This window comes from Mobula birostris, chromosome 1, assembly GCF_030028105.1.
Source record: "Mobula birostris isolate sMobBir1 chromosome 1, sMobBir1.hap1, whole genome shotgun sequence".
Taxonomy (NCBI): Eukaryota; Metazoa; Chordata; class Chondrichthyes; order Myliobatiformes; family Myliobatidae; genus Mobula; species Mobula birostris.
In genome coordinates, this window is record NC_092370.1 from 88,893,904 (window position 1) to 88,913,199 (window position 19,296).

The 19,296-nt window shown below is 38.2% G+C and overlaps 2 protein-coding genes across 5 annotated transcripts in view; one reads left to right on the plus strand and one right to left on the minus strand.

Moving 5' to 3' along the window:
- The window catches only part of LOC140198027 (piezo-type mechanosensitive ion channel component 2), an 835,978-nt gene extending 827,442 nt beyond the window's left edge, over positions 1-8,536 (plus strand). For both annotated transcript variants that reach the window (XM_072258850.1, XM_072258859.1), the window contains one exon: positions 5,593-8,536. In XM_072258850.1, coding sequence (XP_072114951.1) covers positions 5,593-5,845 — 253 coding nt within the window. In that variant the 3' untranslated portion in view covers positions 5,846-8,536. The remainder of the gene's footprint in view (positions 1-5,592) is intronic.
- Positions 8,537-9,523: 987 nt separating this feature from the next.
- The window catches only part of LOC140198038 (probable aminopeptidase NPEPL1), a 46,571-nt gene continuing 36,798 nt past the window's right edge, over positions 9,524-19,296 (minus strand). For all 3 annotated transcript variants that reach the window (XM_072258881.1, XM_072258872.1, XM_072258890.1), the window contains exons 8-12: positions 15,118-15,218; positions 14,578-14,701; positions 13,259-13,435; positions 10,915-11,025; positions 9,524-10,064 (exon numbers count right to left, since the gene is read on the minus strand). In XM_072258881.1, coding sequence (XP_072114982.1) covers positions 9,903-10,064; positions 10,915-11,025; positions 13,259-13,435; positions 14,578-14,701; positions 15,118-15,218 — 675 coding nt within the window. In that variant the 3' untranslated portion in view covers positions 9,524-9,902. The remainder of the gene's footprint in view (positions 10,065-10,914; positions 11,026-13,258; positions 13,436-14,577; positions 14,702-15,117; positions 15,219-19,296) is intronic.

Sequence of the window (19,296 nt, forward strand, 5' to 3'; positions counted from 1 at the left end):
GTGCCTTCCTGTATTTGGCATATATTCCTCTAAACCTTTCCTATCTCCATATATCTGTCCAAATGTCTTTTAAAAATTGTAATTGTTTTTTTCATAAATTCTTACACACATCGTTATTACTCTACTGGTGTATAAAATGATAGAGGAAGTTTGCACTTTCCTCCACTTTGATACTTGGATTATTGCAGGTTTCCAAGATCATCTTACCAGTACAGATTTTGAACCAATTAAAATATTGGATGTCTTAATTGCACATGAATGTTTCTATGATTACCCCGCACTCAGAATAAACTCTAAGACAGGTCTTAAAGTTCTTTGCCATTTCAGTGTAAGGTGGATTTAATGTGAAAACAAAGATCCACGTTGCAGAGGCAATAAATTCTGATGAAAGATAAGCAATCTGAAAGGAGAGGACAGAAGACCATGGAAGGGAAGGGAAGGGGGAGAAGCACCAGAGGGAGGGATTGATTTCTCAAACTTCTTATTATTGCCCCACCCCCTATTTCTGCTTCCCTCTCATACCTTCTCTCCTTACCTGCCCATCACCTCCCTCTGAAACCATAGAAAACAAAAGAAAAACTACAGCACAGAAATAGGCCTTTTGGCCCTTCTTGGCTGTGCTGAACTATTTTCTGCCTAGTTCCACTGACATGCACACGGACCATATCCCTCCATACACCTCCCATCCATGTATCTGTCTAATTTATTCTTAAATGTTAAAAAAGAACCCACATTTACCACCTCGTCTGGCAGCTCATTCCATACTCCCACCACTCTCTGTGTGAAGAAGCCCCCCCAATGTTCCCTTTAAACTTTTCCCCCCTCACCCTTAACCTACGTCCACTGTTTTTTTTTCTCCCCTTGCCTCAGTGGAAAAAGCCTGCTTGCATTCACTCTATCTATACCCATCATAATTTTACATACCTCTATCAAATCTCCCCTCATTCTTCTACGCTCCAAGGAATAATGTCCTAACCTATTCAACCCTTCTCTGTAACTGAGTTTCTCTAGTCCCAGCAACATCCTCGTAAACCTTCTCTGCACTCTTCCAACCTTATTAATATCCTTCCTGTAATTTGGTGACCAAAACTGAACACAATACTCCAGATTCGGCCTCACCAATGCCTTATACAACCTCATCATAACATTCCAGCTCTTATACTCAATACTTTGATTAATAAAGGACAATGTACCGAAAGCTCTCCTTACGACCCTATCTACCTGTGACGCCACTCTTAGGGAATTTTGTATCTGTATTCCCAGATCCCTCTGTTCTACTGCACTCCTCAGTGCCTTACCATTCACCCTGTGTGTTCTACCTTGGTTTGTCCTTCCGAAGTGCAATACCTTACACTTGTCTGTATTAAACTCCATATGCCATTTTTTAGCCAATTTTTCCAGCTGGTCCAAGTTCCTCTGCAGGCTCTGAAAACCTTCCTCACTGTCCACTACACCTCCAATCTTAGTATCATCAGCAAATTTGCTGATCCAATTTACCACATTATCATCTAGATCATTGATATAGATGACAAATAACAATGGATCCAGCACTGATCCTTGTGGCACACCACTAGTAACAGGCCTCCACTCTAAGAAGCAATTCTCTACTACCACTCTTTGGCTTCTTCCATTGAGCCAATGTCTAATCCAATTTACCACCTCTCCATGTACACCTAGCAACTGAATTTTCCTAACTAACCTCCCATGCGGGACCTTGTCAAAGGCCTTACTGAAGTCCATGTAGACAACATCCACTTTCCTGGTAACCTCCTTGAAAAACTCCAATAGATTGGTCAAGCATGACCTACCACACACAAAGTCATGTTGACTCTCCCTAGTAAGTCTCTGTCTATCCAAATGCTTGTAGATTCTGTCTCTTAGTACTCCCTCCAATAACTTACTCACTACCGACGTCAAATTTACCGGCCTATAATTTTCCGGATTACTTTTCGATCCTTTTTTAAACAACGGAACAACATGAGCCACTCTCCAATCCTCCGGCACCTCACCCGTAGACACCGACATTTTAAATATATCTGCCAGTGCCCCTGCAATTTCAACACTTGTCTCCTTCAAGGTCCGAGGGAACACCCTGTCAGGTCCTGGGGATTTATCCACTTTAATTTGCCTCAAGATAGCAAGCACCTCCTCCTTTTCGATCTGTACAGTTTCCATGATCTCACTACTTGTTTCCCTTAATTCCATAGACTTCATAAGTTTCCTTAGTAAATACAGACGCAAAAAACCCATTTAAGATCTCCCCCATTTCTTTTAGTTCTGCACATAGCTGACCACTCTGATCTTCAAGAGGACCAATTTTATCCTTTACAATTCTTTTACTCTTAATATACCTGTAAAAGCTCTTTGGATTATCCTTCACTTTGACTGCCAAGGCAACCTCATGTCTTTTAGCCCTCCTGATTTATTTCTTAAGTACTTTCTTGCACTTTTTATACTCAAGCACCTTATTTACTCCGTTTCCTATACATGTCATACAACTTTCTCTTCTTCTTTATCAGAGTTGCAATATCCCTTGAGAACCAAGGTTCCTTATTCCTATTCACTTTGCCTTTAATCCTGACAAGAACATACAAGCTCTGCACTCTCAAAATTTCTTCTTTGAAGGCTTCCCACTTACCGATCACATCCTTGCCAGACAGCAACCTGTCCCAATCCATGCTTTTTAGATCCTTTCTCATTTCTTCAAATTTGGCCTTCTTCCAGTTCAGAACCTCAACCCTAAGACCAGATCTATCCTTCTCCATGATCAAGTTGAAACTAATGGTGTTACGATCACTGGAACCAAAGTGTTTCCCTACACACACTTCTGTCACTTGTCCTAACTCGCTTCCTAACAGGAGATTCAATATTGCATCCCCCCTAATTAGTACCTCTATATATTGATTTAGAAAACTTTCCTGAACATATTTTACAAACTCTAAACCATCTAGACCCCTAACAGTATGAGAGTCCCAATCAATATATGGAAAATTAAAATCCCCTACCAACACAACTTTATATTTCCTGCAGTTGCCTGCTATCTCTCTGCTGATTTGCTCCTCCAATTCTCGCTGACTATTGGGTGGTCTATAATACAACCCCACTAACGTGGCCATACCTTTCCTTTTCCTCAGCGCCACCCATAAGGACTCAGTAGACAAGCCCTCTAATCTGTCCTGCCTGAGCACTGCTGTAACATTTTTCCTGACAAGCAATGCTACCCCCCCCACCTTTCATTCCTCTGCCTCTATCACATCTGAAACATCGGAACCCTGGAATATTAAGCTGCCAGTCCTGCCCCTCCTGTAGCCTAGTTTCACTAATTGCTATAATGTCATAATTCCACGTGTCAATCCACGCACTCAACTCGTCCACCTTCCCCGCAATACTCCTAGCATTGAAATATATACACCTCAGAAGATTTTTACCACCACTCACAACCTTTCTATCAGCGGATTTGCTTAAACTTTCAACATTATTTATTTCCACCCCAGCCACACTGTCAGCTCTGGCACTCTGGTTCCCATCCCCCTGCAAATCTAGTTTAAAGCCTCCCCAACAGCACTAACAAACCTCCCTGAAAGGATATTGGTCCCCTTGTGGTTCAAGTGTAACCCGTCTCTCTTGTACAGGTCCCACCTGCTCCAGAAGAGGTCCCAATGATCCTGAAATCTGAAACCCTGCCCTCTACACCAGTTCCTCAGCCACTTGTTCATCCTCCACAGCATCCTATTCTTACCCTCACTGGCATGTGGCACAGGTAGCAATCCTGAGATTACCACTCTCAAGGTCCTGCTTTTCAACTTCCTACCAGGCTCTCTATACTCACTCTCCAGGACCTCCTCACTCTTCCTTGCTATGTCATTGGTACCGATGTGCACCACGACATCTGGCTGATCGCCCTCCCACTTCAGAATGTCATGCAAGCGAATGTCTGGTGCTCCTTTCTCTCCTCTTTCTTCTATGGTCTTCAGTCCTCTCCTATCATATTCCCCCTTCTCCAGCCCTTTATCTCTTTCACCCATCAACTTCCCAGCTCCACTTCAGCGCCCCCCATCCAGTATTTCTTCCTCCTCTTCCCCCACTTTCTTAGTCTGCCTTCTTCCCCCTTCCTTTCCAGTCCTGATGAAGGGTCTCAGCCCAAAACATCGACTGTTCACTGCATTCCATAGATGCTGCCTGACCTGCTGAGTTCCTCCAACATTTTGCACAAATCTCTCTTTAGGACCTCCTCCCTTTTCCTACCTATGTCACTGGTGCCAATATGTACCAACATTTCTGGCCACTCACCCACCCCCATCAGAATGCCATGGACCCGATGGTCCCCGACCCTGGCACCTACGAGGCAACACACCATTTGGGTGTCTCTCTCATGTCCACAGAATCTTGTGTCTGGTCTTTTAACTACAGAAAACTCCTTCGCTTCTGAGCAACAGTGCCAGAGACCTGGTCGTTGTGGCTCCCTCCGAAAGGTTATCCCCCTCAACAGTTGGCCACAGGGCTACTCTGCACTGGCTGCCCATTTCCCTTCCCTCTCCTGACAGTCATGCAGTCACTTCGAAATTATCAAGTTCGAAATTATATTAGTACGTAAGATGGACAGAGAAGAAAGAAGAGTACATTTTGCTATTGCCAGATATTGTCAGGCAATCTACTTAGAATATTATAAATTTTCAAAAAGTTCACTTCTCATTCTTCTAAACATCCATAAACATTGGTCCAATATTTTTTGCTTAATATGTTTTCATTAGACAGTTCCTTGATGTGAAACATCCCGGTTAACCTTCTTTGAACTACCCAAGGATATTCCTCTTTAAATAAGGAGAGTTATTGTTCACTGCACTCCAGATGTGATCTCATTGACACCCTGTATTTATTAAACTCAAACCATCTTGGACTAAATGACAATATTCCATTTGCTTTCGTAATCTTTTGCTGCACCTACATGCTTCTGTGTTTTATGTACAATAACACCCAGATTGTTTGGTACAGTAAAGTACTATGTTCCATCTGTATTTAAATAACTTGCTGGTTTTCTAGTGTTATCATCAAATGGAAATCTCACATTACGCAGCATCAGCTAAATTTTATACAGTTAATGCAACTATATCCCTTAGCAAACTCTTTGTTAACAATTCCCAGCTCATTTTTCTACCTCTGTGTACTGCCAATAAATTTAACAGTAACACATTGGATCCCTTCATCTACACCAGTAATACAGTTTGATTGGATGCAAGTGACAGCACGTCAGTTGAAGAACTTGGCATGTTATATGCCAGGTCTTCACTGAGTGTAAGCTGTGGTGGCTACCACTGCAGGTAGGTGAAAGGGAACAATATTATGTTTAAAGCATTGATGAAACATTTGCATACCTGTTTGCATATACAATGGAACTAGACTAGAGAACCTCGTTTCAGACATAGATTATTATTATGGGATATAGCTCATAATGAGCATGCATTCTCCATCACTATGTTGAAGATTTAGGAAGCCATGTATAACTTAAACTTGGAAACTCCACTTTTCATCCCCAATTTTAAAGAATAAATCTGAATTTCCTGATGTATTCTAATGGTTTTCATTGCTTTTCAGCATTATGGGTCTCTATGCATCAGTTGTGCTAGTCATTGGAAAGTTTGTGCGTGAGTTCTTCAGTGGGATCTCTCACTCCATCATGTTTGAAGAGCTACCAAATGTGGACCGAATCTTGAAGCTATGCACAGATATCTTCCTGGTTCGAGAGACTGGAGAGTTAGAACTGGAGGAGGATCTGTATGCTAAGCTCATCTTCTTATATAGATCACCAGAAACTATGATCAAATGGACACGCGAAAAGACGAAGTGACCAATCTTTACTGATCTGGATGTAAAATTCTAATTTGGAGATTTTAAGAAAAAAGCACAATATCACAGAAAAGCTGAGTTATTCACAGTTAGGTGACAGGAGCTTTTCCTTCTGGAGCCCAGGCAGTTGTACGTTCCTCAAGTTCTCTCTGCCTACAGTCTCCCTCTGCTGACAGTGTAAGACTGGTGTTTGTGCCATCATTCAGCCCTGGTTATGGAGTTGATTCCAGATAGTAGCTGAATCCAGTTTCTTTTCACTTTCAGACAGCCAAAATCAGGGCTTCCGAAATGCTAACCTTCCTTGCAGATATCATCTGTATCAATCCTTTGTATTTTCTTTATGATTTTTGAGCAACACAACTTCATGTCAATACCACCCAGTTTTCGGGGAAGAAGACCTGGAGTGATTCTATAACGGCCAATGAAAGAAGACATCATCAAAGATTAAGGACATCACAGGTCTCCACTGACGAATGAATTTACTGACGAGCTTAAGTGAGGGAAATAATTTAACAATTTATTTTACATGACTTATTTGTACAGGCAATAGAAAAGTATCACCTTATCAGTGAGCTTTCTCAGGAAGAGTTATTTTATCAAAGGCTTATCTGTCTTCTGTATCTTCAATATCTTATAAAAAAAACAAAGTGGGTTTACATTAATGCTTCAAAACATACTTCTCCTAGATAAAGGCTCCTGTGGTACTCACAAAAGTACTTGAAACCAGAAGTCACCAAAATGTTCAGAATTTACTTGAACCTCTGAAAGGCAAATCTTTCAATAGCTTTTCTCTTTGATTAAACTGAAGCTAACATAACTTTTTTCTTAATGAGCCCACAGTGTCATCAATTATTTTGATAGGAAGACTCCAACCATAACTGTTTCATTTCCATCTCCTTTTCACCTATTCCATTTGTCTGGTTAGAACCTGAGTGATGTGTTTCCAACTGTTATGATGATCCATCTTCAACCAATTATTGGAATATATGGTGATATATTCCAAGGTGATAATTTGCTGATTTTCTTACTGGGAACCATGTGGCCTCTTCTAATGGATATTACCCATGACAGCCTAACCAGTATCAGGAACTTGCTTACAGGGGTTTGATGGGCACATTCACGTGCTTTCACTCTGGCACAGTAAAGTGGATTTATCTTGTGTCACAGCATTAGAATGAATAATAACTGGAGTCAATATAAAAGGATATTATGTAACCTTTCATATTGCATAATATTCTGAAAAATAGACTGCCTGACTTTTGGATAGAAGATTTACTTGGCTTAAAGTTTGACTTTTCTCTGCATATTTCCACATGCAAGTTGTTATTGCTACAATTTTCAAGGTAACTAAAACCCTGAAAAGGGCAAAATATACATGTATCTTAAGATTTAATTTTAATCTACTTATCTGAATGCAAACATGTTCAAGATTAATACGACTGTTTTGGTTTAGAAATAATGGTGTATTTGTAAGGATTATATTATTGACGAGTAGAATTATAGCACAAGCACAGACCCAAAGTGAGAAAACTCTTTTAAAAACAGGCAATTACAGCAAAGGTTACTGCAACCAAGAAGGAATTGTGTGTGTAATTTGCCATGCTTCTTAAAGGTAGCACTGGCTCATTACCAATGTGGCCAACTATTTTCATGTCAGTTATTGGTTTCTGACAACTATTACACAGTTGTATTGTTAATGTAAAGCAAGGATTGAAACTCAACTTCCTCTTTGGCAGTTTTCCTACCGAAGGTAACTCACCAAATATTCCTGTAACTTGGTTGCACAAACAAATCCAGTTGGTGAAGATTTAATCGTCGGGTTAATAATGTAATTTGTCTTTGCTTATGTCTGTCTCATAGAGATCCAGATAGAAGTTTGGCAATCACAGCACTGATTTCCATGTAAGAAAATGTGCTAAATAATTGACCTATAACTTAGAAAACTAACACAGGGCTACCATAAGCTTCAAACAACACAGGGCTACCATAAGTTTCAAACAACATTAAGGGTTATTGTGTTAAAACCAAACAAAAATCCAAGTTAGCCTTCAAAACCCTTTAATCTTGCAATAATAGTTTTAGAAACTGTTTTTAAGATCACTTTATGAATTTGTTTGAAGATGAAAATAGCATTCAAGAGTCAATTTTTTTTTTCCAGATACAGCTGTTTTACTGATTTCTCATCTTTTGAAGTTCTGGTTGCTTAGAAAATCAAATGAAAAGCAATGTTTTTCCCATTCTACAAGTAGCTTGACTATATTTATTGGAAGGAATTGGCTATTTTCAACTTAATATAGATAGGCTAAGTCCATGATCCAACTCACCATACTATGTGTATTACAGTGGATGATTTTAAGTCAAAACTGAAAATGAACAATAATAGTTGGTGCAACTAAGTTTTGTATGACAAAGGATACATTACCTTATGGATTTCAATATTAGAGTGTTAAGGTGTATTTATATTTCAAGTTTATTCATGAACTTCTGGAATACTGAAATTAGTTTTAGAAAATATGCAATAAGCTTTGCTTCTAGTTGGATTGCTCTTTTTTTTTCCTTAACCTGATGCTGTCTACCAGACCCAGACAATTGTGGCTCTACTGTCAACAGTTACCAGTGAAAATATGTCCCTGTTTTATATTTGTTTCTAAAACATCTCACAGTGATTGACATTTTCAATAAAATTTCATGAAAACTGGGTATTCGCTCACCAGAAGATTTTGTATACGCACCAGGTTAGAAATGGGGTAGGTCAAGTATATAAAAATCATTTAATTTTGATAAATGTGAATTCATCCAAATTATCTCCAATATTGCAATTCGTTGATACAGACCTGTTTGTTTTTAGTGCACTTATGCTTATAGTCCCTCACCATTCATGCTACTTTTTTATAGTAATTCAAGCAACAGAACAATATGACATCAATAACACAGAATTTGGAACTTGTATGAAGAGAACCAGCAATGGCATACCTCCTCAGTTACACTGTAAAATTCTCACTGATATGAAGGGTAAATCATAACAATTTAATTCAATGTAAGAATCATATGTAGATAATAATACTGAAAACGATTGAGGGAATGAAGAAAATAACAGTGTAGCTGTATTACAAATGAAACTAAAGCAAGAATCTCCACATTTATAAAAGTAAATGTTCAATGCTGAAGGAGTTTGGAAATAATTTACCATGGTGCTAATTATTTCCCTTGACTTAATTGGGTCAACTATGGCAATAAAATCCTTCCTCCAGTTCCACCCAAAGGCAAGTCGGGCCAATCTTCCTAGCACAGGGTTAGGGGTGACAAACCAGGGTACCTACCTTCTCCTGCACAAATGTGAAACACCTGAGGCTATGAGTCTTATGTGTATTAGAATTTTAACCACTTATTTGTAAAGTGTTTGAAGTTAGCCCTGTTGTCATCAGAATATTAAACTGGAGTAACAAGAGGAAATCAATGAAGGAGTAACTTTAGCACATTAGCATTGGAGGGCTGCTAATTTTGCACTCTAGTGATAGTCACCACATTAGCACAAATACATAATCTAAAAAAAAATCAAAGGATAAGAAATGCAACGATGGGTTAAATAGAAGCAACAGGACAACTTTGAAAATTATACAATGTTTTATGCATATCTTATTCAAATACATGAAAATATACAAAAATGTTTTAAACCTGGCTTTAAAAAATCTTAACAGTTTTATTTTAAGCTGCTAAGAGATAGTACTAAGGCTAATCACTATACATAAGAGAATTTGATTCATTGTATAAGTATGTGACCTCCAAACATTATAGCTCAACTTACATTCATAGAAATAAAAACTCTTAATCTGCAATAAATACAACTCCAATCTCTGCAAGTCTCCATGCAAAAAGTAATGGGATTAAATCATTAGCAAAGCTGTGTGTTCTATTTGACAAGTCACCAGCATTAAGGAATAGCAGTGAAAAATAATTACTGTATGCTCCCAAATACTAATGCAAAATTTCGTACAGAATCAGGAAATGAATACTTTCAATTCCATAAAGCAGAAAATGAACACAATTGCAATCAGGATTCATATCAGTCTTCTCTTTTTGAAGCAATTTTCCATCGAATTACCAACTTCTGTGGTAAAGCTAACACCATTTGGTGAAATGACGTTCAACAATACATTATCTGTTGCATGACCAAACAATGCTAAAAGTAGTGCTACCCCATAGCCTGTAGCCCGAGCTCCCTGATGGAGAAAGTATAACCATTAGTTTCTCAGCTTACACATCTTCTTGTATACTCAAATTGTAATAATCATGTACATACAATGGAACTTATCACATGCACTATGGGACATTCCCAAAAGCATCATGCTAGAAATAACCCTTTGCATAAAGAGGCACAGTTTCTTACAATTATCTGTTTGTAAAACAAAGTTTTTAAACATTCTACTTATCAAATATTCTCTAAAGCTTTAAGTTATAACTAGTTCAATATTGTGATACATTATAACCCAAGTTAATCAGAATCTTAAAAGAACAAGTCATTCACAATGCTGAAATATCACTATATGGTATGTCAATAGAAAACTCATTTCCAAAGCTTTGTTGCAATTCTGCGTGTCCCAAATGTGTAAGGTAACTCACTTTCACGCAGTACAATGGTACTCGACTACTCTCAGAACACTTCTGCCCTAGGTTTTCCCAAGGCTCATGCTCAAATCCAACTCCTACTGAACGTTCCCAGAGCCATTGTTTTTTCTGACATCATTAGTCATCCTCTCTTCTGCCCAAATGCAAAATATATTGCTTGTAAGCAGAACAGAGAAATAAATTAAAAAGAATTGGAGAGTAGATGATAAATATAATTGCAGTTATAGGATGAAAAGAATCAACTAGGAACATATATGCACCATATTAAACTTCTAAACAAATAACTGACCAGATCCTGTTGCTTTTGAAAACTGTATGTGGAGTAAACAAATTGGTTTGCCATGCTAACATATATCCTGCGGTAAGGACATCCAAACTTAAATAATGCATGCAATAAATTAACCTTTCTACTGAGAATCAAATGTTACAGAAAACTTTACTTACAGAATGAACTCGAGAAGCCATGTCAATGTGCACCCATACTCCTGGCCAATCAAAGCCAATATGCGCTTCAATAAACAAGCCTGTACACGAGCTCAGAGCACTGGCATGATCCTACAATGACACAACTACATTAAAATTGTTCCCTGCCAGACACTGCACAGTCAACATGCAAATGGATATCTGTTTGTAAACCATTAATGTATTTATTTCTGAATTAGATACATTTTAAATTCAAAAACCACAGCTAATACAATTTAGTATCGTCATAACGTTGAGCTCAAATTAATCATTTTATAACAAAGTTTTAGTTGATCCCCAGTGAATGCAAGTTAATATGCATTTTAGTCAGGAACAGAGAGGTGCCATGTAACTGGCTGGCTGAGAGATGGCCAGCTGACCTGAGAAAGCCCAGCAGAATTTTAAAGAAAGGTTCAACAATTCACTTTATAGTCAAAGTATGCATGTACAATACAACTCTGATATTTGTCTTCTCCAGATAGCCATGAAATACAGAAAAACTATGGGAGCTGTTGAAAGAAAGCACTTTCATCTTTATGACAACCCAAAGTTTGTCATCAAAACATCGGTTATAATCAATACCTATACCTGGTTGGAAGCTGGGAAAGCACTGGGTCCTTTTTGGGACATTTATTTGTTCTCAGGATGAAAGTACACCCCAAACAAGGACAAATTTATTGCCATGTCTATGCCACAAGGAAGTGCTGTACACATGCAAAATTCTTGTAATGTTGTCTCCAGTAGTGTCCTCCAGCATTTTGTGTGAGATGCTTTGGAATTCCAGCATCCACAGAATCTCGTGTCCAAAAACACTCAACTTCATTTTTAAATCTCCCCATAATCTCACATCACAACCTTCAGAAAATCATTTTTTGTCTCTGTAACAAGACTTCTGTTCCTGAATTTAATTACAGCTTATCCTCCATTCCTAATACAAACTTCCACCCTTTAGAAATTACTGTGTAACCTTATTCTCCACAACTCACTTCCATCACTATTATAAACATCTTCGGAACTTTCTCAAAACCTATTTAAACAACTTGAACTTTTATAGTGGCATTAGCATAAGTAATATTCCATTCTTAAGTCCCTTCACTTTTTATACAGCCATTGACAACACCAATCCATAATATAGACTGTATAAAGGCAATGTATTAAAATGCTTTACATCAAACTCAGTATAGAACAAGACAGAGAAAAAGATTCATAATGGTAAAACTTAACTTTAGGTCAATTATCAGGATATTCTCCACACAAAAAGATGATCAAGATTTGAAATTCCACTTAGAGTAATAAAGGTAGAAACTCAAGAATCAATTAAGAAAGTCATTGAATGGTACAAAGATGGGATGGTGGGCAAGGCAGAATCATACCGGGAGCATGAATTAAGATGCCATTAATTTTTTTTTTTTGTTATCAATATTACACCAACTATACCAGTGATGTTAAAGTGTGGGGCTTGTGCATTCAGGTAAAAGATCAAAGATAATTGGATGGCAAAGCAAACAATGGGCTGAATAACCTATTCCTATTCCATTATCCCTGGAATCTTTAATATTTTGCACATTAAGTGATGCAGAGGGACATGAAGATCAGCTGCAGGTTTACTCCAGACTGAGAGGAAGAATTTTTTTCATTAATAGGTAACAAATATTGTAATTAAAATGAGTTTTGTCTGTTGTTTGGAAATGCAATCGGAGATATGAAAAAGATGGACACAGGAAGTTGCAGTGTCAAAGAAATTATTGTGGACATATCACCGTACAAATCATTGTGAGATTAAAGGAAAAACACAGAAAATATTTACAGAATGAAAAAATTCTATTTCCTAGTTAACTTATTGTTACCTCCGCACAGTAAGTTGCTTCAAAATCTTCACTGACTATACCGATTTGTAAATTAAGTTTTACAGCACGGTGACAATGTCTCCTCACATTGTGGCAAGATGTTTGCAAGTAAATTGCAAAGATCTGAGAACAATTTAACCCAACTAAGTTACAGGCTGTTTAAATTTAGGATTGAAATGTTATTTAAATCGAGATGACTGGACAGTCAATTTGATCTTAACACCCGAGGAAGGGTCTCAGCCCAAAATGTCAACTGTTTATTCATGTCCAAGGATGATGCCTGCTCTGCTGAGTTTCTCCAGCATTCTGTGTGTGTTGCTCTGGATTTCCAGCATCTGCAAAATCTCTTGTATTTTTGATTTTAACATCTCGCCAGTAGATTACATTTTGAGAGAAAAAAAAACTTCTTACACAGCATCAGCCTAATTTAGAGAGTTAAATAACTCTAACAGAATAGCCAAGATAGACAACTAACTTACAGACGCAAAATTTTTCATATCTGCCACAGTTGAAGTAAATTCACTGAAGTGGAGTTCTGGGCAGTAAACCAATGGGTGCACAAGATCTCCACTGTTTTGTCCGGCTTTAACACAGGCCTGTTCCCACTCCTCATTATTGGTAAGCAATCCACCATGGTACTTCCCAGTCACAATACCCTAGTTAAAGTTCATATGAAAAGTTTATACAAAGACCTGCTACTTAAATATACCAAAATCTATTTTTCAATTACACATATTACAAGAGAGCTAATTCTAAAATTATAATAAATAAAAATGAGGTCATCATCTATGATCACACAAGTCAGGGTCTGAAAATAGCACACTGAACTAGTGAAAAGTGATCATTGTGCATCGGGCACAGATGTATTTGCTTGCATAAAATAGGACGACAAGTGCACTGAGACACATTCTATCATGGTGCAAAGCACTGGTAAAATATTCACTTGGAATTCTCAAAATTTTCAGGGAATATTCCTTGTTAGTGCTGCAGCATCCGGTGGCCAACAGGAAGGCATCATCAGGAAGAAGATTCTACTTCTACTTTTCTTGGCAAGTACAATACAAGGTCAGAGCAGGATAGCCAATGGGGGTACATCTACTTTGCAGAAGAATTGCAAAGGCCAACTTTTACAAGTGATAAAATCTTAGCATTTTAGGTCCACTTAGGTTCATTTGATAGTTAGATCTGCAGAATAACCATTCTTCTCTCTGGTATGCAACATTAAAATTTAACAATTTTATTAATAGCGTTAGACTATTAACCAGAGTTCCATTATCCACAAAGTGTCATTATAAATTAGAACTCAATAAAAGTCATGAGGGACATAGTGAAAACACAGTTTTTTTTCTCCCAGGGTTGAGAAATCAAAATTAAACGGCATAATTTAAGGTGAGAAGGGAGAGATTTAATATTATCCTGAGAGCCAACTTTTTCACCCAGAAAATGGTCTGTATATGGAATGAGTTGCTGGACGAAATGGTTGAAGCAAGTATGTTAACAACATTTAAGACACTTAGATTGGAGCATGGATAGGAAGGTGGATACAAGCCAAATGCAGTCAAATGGGATTAGCTTTAATGAGCATCTTGTTTTCCCATTTGAGCCAAAGGGCTAACTTCCATGAGTTACAGCTCTATGACTCTAATAAGTTAATAACTGCACATGCTGTTTTCATGTGGATGGTCAATGGATTCTAACTGCCGCCAATAAAAAAAGTGCATTCTTTGACACTAATATTCATTGACCACTGGAGGCAATGTAAATTAAGAGTAAAATCAAAACAGAAACATTCACTTACCTGAGCTCCAGCTGAAGTTGCAATATCTACTATGATGTCTGCTTTGAGATCTTTACACGCATAGGATACTCCATCAGCCAAAACCAGAGAACCTTCTGCATCTGTGTTATTGATCTCAACAGTTCTATTGAGTAAATGTGTTTTTTTTAAAGTAAAACACAATCAGATCTGATTTGCAAAAAACTGAAGCAACATTTTTTTGTAATATAACCCATTCAGTGTATGAATCTGCAATCATCAGTAAAATTAGGATTTATAAAGTATTCCTGGCCTCTAAAAAATGTACCATGATAAATTGCTAAGAGAAAATCAGAGAAAATTATCCAGGCTGAACATACAACCCAAGTACTACAAATGACATTACAGTCAAATCCTAATTTCTGCTCAAAGGTACTTGGAGAACAAAATGCATCTATTGACCTTCTAAAGTTGCAACAAATTGTCTCGGTCCTATTTGTTTATATTCTGCATTTTGCTCATACATAGTGCACCAAGATACTGGAAGACCAAAAATGTAGCAGCAGACATCCACTAACTCACTTTCCAGAATACAGTTGGTGAATGTCATCAGGTCTTGTGGCTTCAGCTCCTACTGCATTCTCAGCCAAGCAGAACAATGCATGCAAGTTTTCTTTAAAACCCTAGTTAAACAAAATAGAGATATTGTAGCAATATCTTTGAGCACAGCATTTTAAAGTGGATTCTTCTGTAAAGCAAGAATTCAGTTCCAACTACTTTGCACTAGGTAAAGACACTGATAACTATTTTTTCATTAAACGTGTCACCTAATTAGGTGTTCCATAAACAGCACAGCAAATTAACTAAAACAAATATGTCATATGATTTAAAAAATGCTTAGTCCAGAGATAAACAGAGTATTATTTGGACAACAAAATGTGGAGTAATTTAATTATAAACACGTACAAAGACTGACCATAAGGCATACAGTACTGTGCACAAATCTTAAGCACCCCAGGTTTTTCATATACATTTTGTTTCAGATGTTTATTTTTTGGTCTTCTGCATTAGTGTGTAAGGAGAAAAGAAGTTTAGATTTACAAATATTTATTTTCTAAAAAATTAAATTTAGAGTAAGTTTTGTATTTCGTTAAAATAATATCAATTAGCCACTTTTCAAATAAAAACTTGACTACTTTGTAAGTGTACAGCCCAGTGCAAGATTAAACAAAGATAACAAACAGGTGCTTATCAATGACATAATAAGTTGAATGAACTAAACTAATGAACTGAAACAGAAACGGATGTAGAAGGAATGAAACTGGGTGAAGGACAAACAAACTGAAAGGTGAGGGTGTGGTAGATGTGGCATTTTAACGTCCAAATCCTCAATTCTTAACACTACGGCAATAGTGAGCACAGCAACAAGACACAAGGTGGTCATCATCCATCAGCAAGGTCTCTTCCAAGCAGAAATTTCACAACAGACAGAAGTTAAGATGTGCTATCCTAGCTCTTCTGCAGAAGCACAAAGAAATAGTCAAAGTTGAGTGCCGTGGTTGGCCTCAGAAACTGAGTGCAACAGATGAGAAATGCATCAAATTGACGTCCCCTCTAAATTGGAAAAACTACTATCAGCTCTGAACTTACAGAAACCACTGGAACCCAAGTACACTCCTCTACAGTCTTGTTAAAAGTGGTCTTCATGGAAGAGTTGCTGCCAAAAAGCCATTCCTCCAAGGTGGAAACGAAGCCAAGACACACCTACGCACAAAAACACAGGGACTGGGGTGCTGAACAATGGCAGCAAGTGCTCTGGATTGACAAGCCGAAATTTGAAATTTTTGGCTCAAGCAAGGGACAGTTTATCTATAGAAGAGCTGGTGAGCACTACATGGAATAGTGCCTGCACTCAACAGTAAAGCATGGAAAAGTGACCTTGCAGATTTGGGGCTGCATTTCTAGTGATCTGTCAGCCCTAATGGAATCCTCAATGCTGAGAAATACAAGCAGATTCTCATCCATCGCACAATACCAACTTCATTCTGCAGCAGGACAATGACCCCAAACACACGGCCAAGGTCATAAAGAAGAATCCAGCAAAAAGAAGAACAAGGAATTCTGCAACAGATGGAATGCCTCCATACAGCCCTGATCTCAACATTATTGAGGCTACTGGGGAATACCTGGAGAGACAGATGCAAGTGAGACAACTATAGTCTGCAGAAGAACTGAGGCAAGCTCTCCAAAATGCTTGGAAAAAAACTACCATTCGATTTTCTTATAAAACTGCACGACAGTGTACATAAGAGAATTTAAGGCAAAGGTTGCTCACCAAATATTGATTTGATTTATTTTTACTGCTTACTATTCTTTATAGTATTTTTTGATATTTAATAACTTTTCACCACATTATTTTTCAAAGTATCTTCACTTTACAGAATTTTTTTTACATGTACCTAAGATTTTGCACAGTGCTGTAGAAGCAGAATTAGGCCATTTGGCCCATCATGACTGATTTATTAACCCTTTCCATTCCATTCTCCTGCCTTTTCCCTGTAACCTTTGACGCCCTGACTAACTAAGAACCTATAAACCTCCAACTTAAATATACTCAATGACTTGGCCTCCACAGCCATCTGTGGCAATGAATTCCACAGACTCACTACCTTCTGCCTAAAGAAATACTTCCTCATCACTGTTCTGAATGGATGTCTCTCTATTCTGAGGCCGTACCTTCTGGTCCTAGACTCACCCACTAATGAACACTAACATTAGCTTTCCCTACTACCAACTCAATCTGACAGTTAACTTTTAGGGAATGCTGCACAAGGACTCCCAAGTCCCTTTACAGCTCTGATTTTTGAATTTTTTTCCCCATTTAGAAAATAGTCTATTCCTTTATTCCTTCTATCAAAATGACCTTACACTTCCCTACCACTTCTATACCATCTGCCACTTCTGTTTTCACTTCTTTCATTCTCCCAAGCTGTTGAAGTCCTTTTGCAGCCTCCCTGCTTCCTCAACACTACTTGTCCCTCCTCCTTTCTTCATCTAGTCCACAAGCTTAGCCACAAATCCATCAATTCTGTCATCCAAATCATCTACTTGACTGGAAAGTTAGTCAAGTAAACACAGGTTTGGCAGATCTCCTCAAGTTTATGGAAGAATATAAATAGATTGCTTAGCTGGTATTGAAATAGTAACATATTTAAGATAGCCTTTAAAAGAATGGTGTTAGCACAGAAATCGTTCACACAAAGGTCAGTTACAACAAAGTGATGTTGCAGCAGAACAGTCTGAATGCAATTAGGTGATTGCTTGAACTACACTATTTTCAAAAGATTCTCAACAAGATTCAAAACACATTTTCTAAAACCAAATTTATTTAATGGCATCAAGATATTACATTATGGTAAAAAGAAATAAGCTATTACTCAACTATTTATCCTAGGATTCATTTATTCAGAGATTTAAAACTGGATTCAAAACAAGTTACAACATAATCCATTCACATTAAGATCAAAACCCCCAGACGTCCACTATTTAATTATTTATCCTTTTAAGACTCGAGGCTTATTTTCCATGCAAAACTGGTGCTGCTTAGAAGTGTTACAAAAGAAAAAAAAATCAGCAGCAATTGCCCAATATCCAGCAATTTTTAATTAGTTGTAGATGAGCGCTGTCGATACATTAAAACTTCAATAGTCTGCTCTGACCATCTTGTAATCCCATTGTTCCAGCTGCTTTCTTCACCAGATAATATTTGCCATGTTCTCTTTAAACTCCCCAGGGCTCTGGTTCTTGTGACCCCTTCCAAATCACCTAGGTTCCAGATCCCACACACCCTTCAACTTACTGGGCATTACCATCCAGCTGCCATGTTTTGACCACTTAGCTTGTTCACATTCTCTAGAAGCTTCTTTACATCTTCTTCCAGACTACAATTCTATCTTTAGTATTGTCCACAAACTTAAAATATGACATTTGGTCCCCTAAGGGATCTGGTTGACATTGATTGTGAATAACTGCAGCCTGTGGTACATCATAAGTTATAGCTTGCCAGTTTTCCATGTTCTCTAACATTGTCGATAAATCTAGCCTAACAGTCTACTAGAGAGCCAGAGCACAGAGATTGGTCTTTTGACCCAACTGCTCAATGCCAACCAACTCCTCAGAGAACATGTTAAGGAACTGGAGCAGCAGCTTGGTGACTTCAGCTCATACGGGAAACTGAGGAGCTGACAGACAGGGAGATAGTCACTCCTAAGTCACAAGAGGTAAGTAATTGGGTGACTGTCAGGAGGGGTAAGGGAAATGGGCAGGGTACAGAGTACCTTTCAATAACAAGTACACCATTTTGGATACTGTTGAGTGGAATGACCTGCCGGGCGTGGGGAGGAGCTGCAGCATTGACTCTGGCACTGTGGCACAGAAAAGGGCGGGGGGCCGGGGGGAGAGAAGAGAACTGCAGGAGGGATTCCATAGAGGAGTAGACACAAGATTCTGTAGATGCGATATAGACTCCTGGATGGCATGTTACCTCCCAGGTGCCAGGGTCAGAGACATCTTGAACTGGGACCACAACATTTTAAAGGGAGAGAGCAAGAAGCCTTGGTACATTTTGGCACAAATGAGATAGGTAGGAAAAGCAAGGAGGACCTGAAGAGAGAATTTAGGTAGCTGGGTAGAAAGCTGAAATGCAGGACCTCCAGAGTAGATTGCTGGATTGCTGTGTGCCACACGCAAGTCAGGGTAAGA